Here is a 4,817-nt window from a genome sequence, read left to right on the forward strand (position 1 = left end):
CTAGTAAAGAACTGTTACTCCTATCCCCAGATCTCTGCCTGAAAGCCCCTTGATTTCAAATTTGTAATAATTCCGAGGGAGGAGGGTCTACATTCGTTCATCCCAAGGGAGGCTCCTGCTCTCCCTAGCAGACACCTGTCTTCTAGAACCAAGACAGATTTTTCAAAGCAAGTCATATCTATAAGTACACAGTGCTCCACTAAGATGAGATAAAGGTGAGAAAATAAAAGTGACCAGCAGAGAAACTACTGAAACCCCAGGGTTTATTTCCTTTTTCATCTGCCTTGTTAAGCAAACAGGCCTGCAAAAAGTTAAGGCTTAAATTAAAATATTTGGCCATGGGCAAGATGAAATACTACCAGAATTCATTATTTATGTCATCATTAATGATTAGAGGAAAAACACACATTTTTCTTTGTGCCAAGAATACTTAAAGGTTTCCTGAGTCCAGATTTTAATTAGTGCTTTAGGAGAAGGAAGAATATTTATATTTCCTGCTGCTGAATGTCGGTACTTGATACGAGGTCTACCTTTCCCCAGAAAGCCCTTACAAGGAATGAGGGACATTTGATAATAAAATTGAATCCTCCCTTACAAACAGTTTAATAAACATGGGTAGAGTATTACAGAAAATCTGTGAAAACTTGACATACTTTAAAAGTAGGGGCAATCCTTCCTAATCAGGTTTTAATTTTAAATGTATCATATGGCAGTGTTTTAATTCCCTTATTGTCTGGGATCCAAGGAGGGAGAAATTACTATCAAGAACTTAAGGAAGACATCACTGAAGATGTAACACAACATTGTTTCATGATAAAGATGGCCACATTTTTGCAAAGAAAATAAAGGAATAATGCATGTAAGCCTTAAGTAATTAGAATGAGCCGTTTTCCCTCATAACTAGGTATTGGATTTCCCTGAGGGGTAGCTGGATATCTCATTCAGCACTGCTTTTAAAAGCTTTACATGGTTTTGCATCCATGACACCACACATTTTGGCTTGTTTAAATGAACAAGCACTTTTTTCTTTTCCTGCAGACTGTGAGAATTACGTATCTTAAGTCACAGCATGTCTGACACAACTTTCCTGCTGTTATAAATGTAAAGGTAAATTGGGGTTAAATAAAAAGCAATTTATTATAAAACAAACAAACAACGAGGAAAAACCACAATAAAATAAGCAGCGCAGCGCTGGGTGGACAGGGGTCTATACTTAAAGGTATAGGTGATCTCAAATCCACGTTTTTCTTTTTGTTTCATTGGGAATAACCCTACTCTGGCAGTTAACCAGAGTCTGGCATATTCCTTTTCCTCGGGGTCTGAGGGAACCTTGCTTTCCATATAGGAAAGCAACTCGATACATGTCCATTTCTCGAATGTGCCTAGCACAGGCCAAGTGAGGTGATTTCTCAACTCTTGCCCTCTCCAGACCTCTGCACAATACTGAATTATTTTTGCCTTGGATTTTCCTTTTCTATGGGGACAACTCTCCCAATATTTTAACATCTATCCCAAGGGACTTTCCAGTGGGATGTCCAGCGATCCCTCCGCCTGATTGGAGGGACCTTTCCCAGTATTCTTTTTCTGCATCTTACTCTTTCTTTGTCTCATGTTCAAAAAAAATGTCTTACCTTTTCTATGGATTCTTCTTATTTCTGCGTTGTGTCCGTTCCGTTTTTACCCGAGAAATCAAAGTTCACGAATACTCACCTCTCAGCTAGCTGAGCTGGGGTCTCTTGTATTCAGTGCTCCAATCTTCCTTTGGACCTTTGCCTCGGTCCGTTGACTGAAAGGGTTTACCAGTTCCCGAGCTCAACAGGACGTATCTTTCCCCTTTAGCCCCTTGTGATCAGTCCCCCGGGACTCCCTCTCGTCCCAGGTTTTTACAAGTGTGTGGAGAGAGAACTTTCTCACACCGAATCGCTTCCTTCGTGGTCGGCCAATTCCCTCGCGGGAGGATGGAAACGCGACTTTGAAGTCCGCACTCGCTCCGTGATCAGATCACGTTTCACACACTCGCCCAATCACCCACTCAACCTCACAGTACTTACAGCTATTTTCCTGCGAGGGTGTCTTTGGGCACTGCAGACTTTTTACGAGCAAACCAGCCGCGGCTTTCTGAAGGCTCCGTGCCTTCCCGAGCTCTTTGCTCCGGATCCGTCTCTATTTTTATTGCAGTTTTACCTCAGCCTAAATTTGGTTCGGATATCGGGACGAACCGTGGGGACTCTCAACTCACCAGGCCGCCGAAATTGGCGGGGGTACCCAACCTGGAAAGTGAGGTTCCCAGCAGTCTTCTCCGAATCCGAGTCACGGCACCAATCTGTTATAAATGCAAAGGCAAATTGGGGTTAAATAAAAAGCAATTTATTATAAAACAAACAAACATCGAGGAAAAACCACAATAAAATAAGCAGCGCAGCGCTGGGTGGACAGGGGTCTATACCCAAAGGTATAGGTGTTCCCAAATCCACGCTCGAGTGTTCTCTGGCCTGGGTTTTTATAGGGCTTTTGTGCCCTGAGGCCAAATTCCAAGCAGGCACCATTCACCAAAAGTCCTTGATTGTTGGATGAATGGATTTCCTGGCGTTGGAGAATAGAGTCAATAGATGTCCGGGCAGAGCCTCCTCATATGTAAAGAGGTTCTGAGTGTTTCTTGATTTCATTTTGGTTTGGGCCATCTGGATGGAGTGGTTGGATCCGGGTTGGGGCCGGTGCATATCTCGGCTGGGCTTTTCCCTTTGTCCAGTCTGATTGCTTCCCCAACAGTGGCCTGCAAGGCGGGGTGTTTCAGGTCCGGTGATGAGTATCTTGTCTGGAGCTTGTTCTTTGGTTGGCCTGATGGCCCGTGTCCTGCTCATTCTCTTCGGTTGATGGGCGCCGGCTTAGAATCGTTATCTGGTTGTCGGCTAGAATTGTTATCTCCTGAATGGGAATTTGCGACTAGATCTGGGGAAGGATTTTGTTGGCCACACTGTGTTTTATTTTTTATATCTTTATAGCTACAAATATATTAATTTAGACCTCTACGAATTTTTATTCATACATTCATTTATCACACTGCCCAAAAATATTTAGAGAAAATGGTATATTCACAAGGACTGTATCATGCCCTGACAGAAGTGTGCCCTAGTCTTGTTCTTTAGAACTGAAAACCTGACATCTATCTAGCATATTTTATCTTAAGATTTTACCTTAACATGAAACTGTTGAGGTATCACTCTTCAGTCTTAAGCAGTCTAAACATCAGATACTCAGGTTCACTGTTCAGACATGGCCATAATCACAAGACATGGATGTTGTTTCTCAGTGTACTGTTCAGAAAGGGTATTTCTAAAGCTGCTTTGCTACTTTAAAAATGTTTAGACAATTAGTATTTTGAGTAGACAGTCAAGTGGAATGATTCCTATTCCATAATTAGGAGAGATGTCCCACTCTATATTCAGCTACCCCAAGGACCAAGCCCAAAATTATGACTTTTTGAACAATTTAGTCTGGTATGAATAAAATCCAAGCTAATGTTTTAGCTGTTTTACTGGAGGCAAATTTCATACTTGAAATATAACATATTAATTTTTCTACTGTGATGCAAAAAATCCCACAGATATTTGGAATGTTTTACAATGATAGAATATATATAATACATATATATATATATATAGGATGAAAACTTCATATGCTTATTTGCTTTCTCTTTTAACAGGAACTCATAACCACATTGTACATTGGATTCTTGGGATTAATTTTTTCATCCTACTTTGTTTATCTTGCTGAGAAGGAAGCAGTTGATGAAGATGGAAAGACAAGTTTCTCCAGCTATGCTGATGCCCTTTGGTGGGGTGTGGTAAGTCCTCACCAACAAAATGTGTGTGCAAACAGGGCCCAAGGTTTTCTGCTCAAGTTGTGATCTTTTCAGAAAAATCTGGCATTTCTTTCTTTGCAGAATGTATTTCTATAGGGAAGCTGACAACCTCTTCAGATGGATACAAGAAAGAATATAAGAAATACAATTAAGTTATTGGTGTATTAAATTTTATTGCAAAAGCAAGTTAGAAAGTTCTTAGCTAAGAACACTGAATGCTTACATATATGAAAAGTCCGCATCTCAAAAAGATTAAAAATCCCCTTCAAAACTTATATCACTTCCTTCAGACTCTACATAGTTGTCTGTGAAAAGTGCATAACTCAAAAACATGTTCTATATGTGAAAGTTGAGTTAATGACTTTATATTTTTTTATATTTTTTGAGTAAAACTCACTTTTTCAGTAATAATTCAGATCTTGATCAGGTCAGATCAGGTTATAGGTTCCTGTTTTTTGGTTTTTATCTTTAACTTAGAAGCTGCATAAGTCTCTACTTCAATGAAGTATACAGAATTATAGACTATATTACATGTAGCCTGAGTCACCACTGTGTAAGTAGTTCACTATAAAAATATTTTAAACATTAAATTCCTATCACTAGGTTGTCAAGTATTCATTTAATCTGCAGAGTATCACCTATGACTGTGCTAAACAGTACAAACCCAGAAGAATCTAGTGAAAAAAGAAAAATTCACTCAATGGCCAGGTGGACCTGATGATCTAAGGTGCTGGGAAGCAATGAAACCAACCCATAGAGCTACAACTTGTTAAAGTCTGTCCCTTTATAGGACTTTCGGATTTGGGTTCTTTTCCCTTTGAACTGAAGATTGATGAGACGGGAGGCGAGTTTTTTCTCTCGTTCGTTCTCAGTTGTTTATTTTTTCTTATCAGCATTACAAGGTACAAGGAGCTATGTGCACTATGATAGTAAAGGGGTAAAATGGCTAACAAAG

The 4,817-nt window shown here is 39.8% G+C and overlaps 1 protein-coding gene across 1 annotated transcript in view; it reads left to right on the forward strand.

Annotated features, from left to right (window-relative positions):
* The window catches only part of LOC107204210 (potassium voltage-gated channel subfamily KQT member 1-like), a 481,393-nt gene that overhangs the window by 40,452 nt on the left and 436,124 nt on the right, over nucleotides 1-4,817 (forward strand). Inside the window, 1 exon segment of the mRNA XM_033514697.1 lies at nucleotides 3,704-3,844. Within this exon segment, the coding sequence (XP_033370588.1) occupies nucleotides 3,704-3,844 (141 nt within the window).

Source organism: Parus major, chromosome 1A (assembly GCF_001522545.3).
Source record: "Parus major isolate Abel chromosome 1A, Parus_major1.1, whole genome shotgun sequence".
NCBI classification, from domain to species: domain Eukaryota; kingdom Metazoa; phylum Chordata; class Aves; order Passeriformes; family Paridae; genus Parus; species Parus major.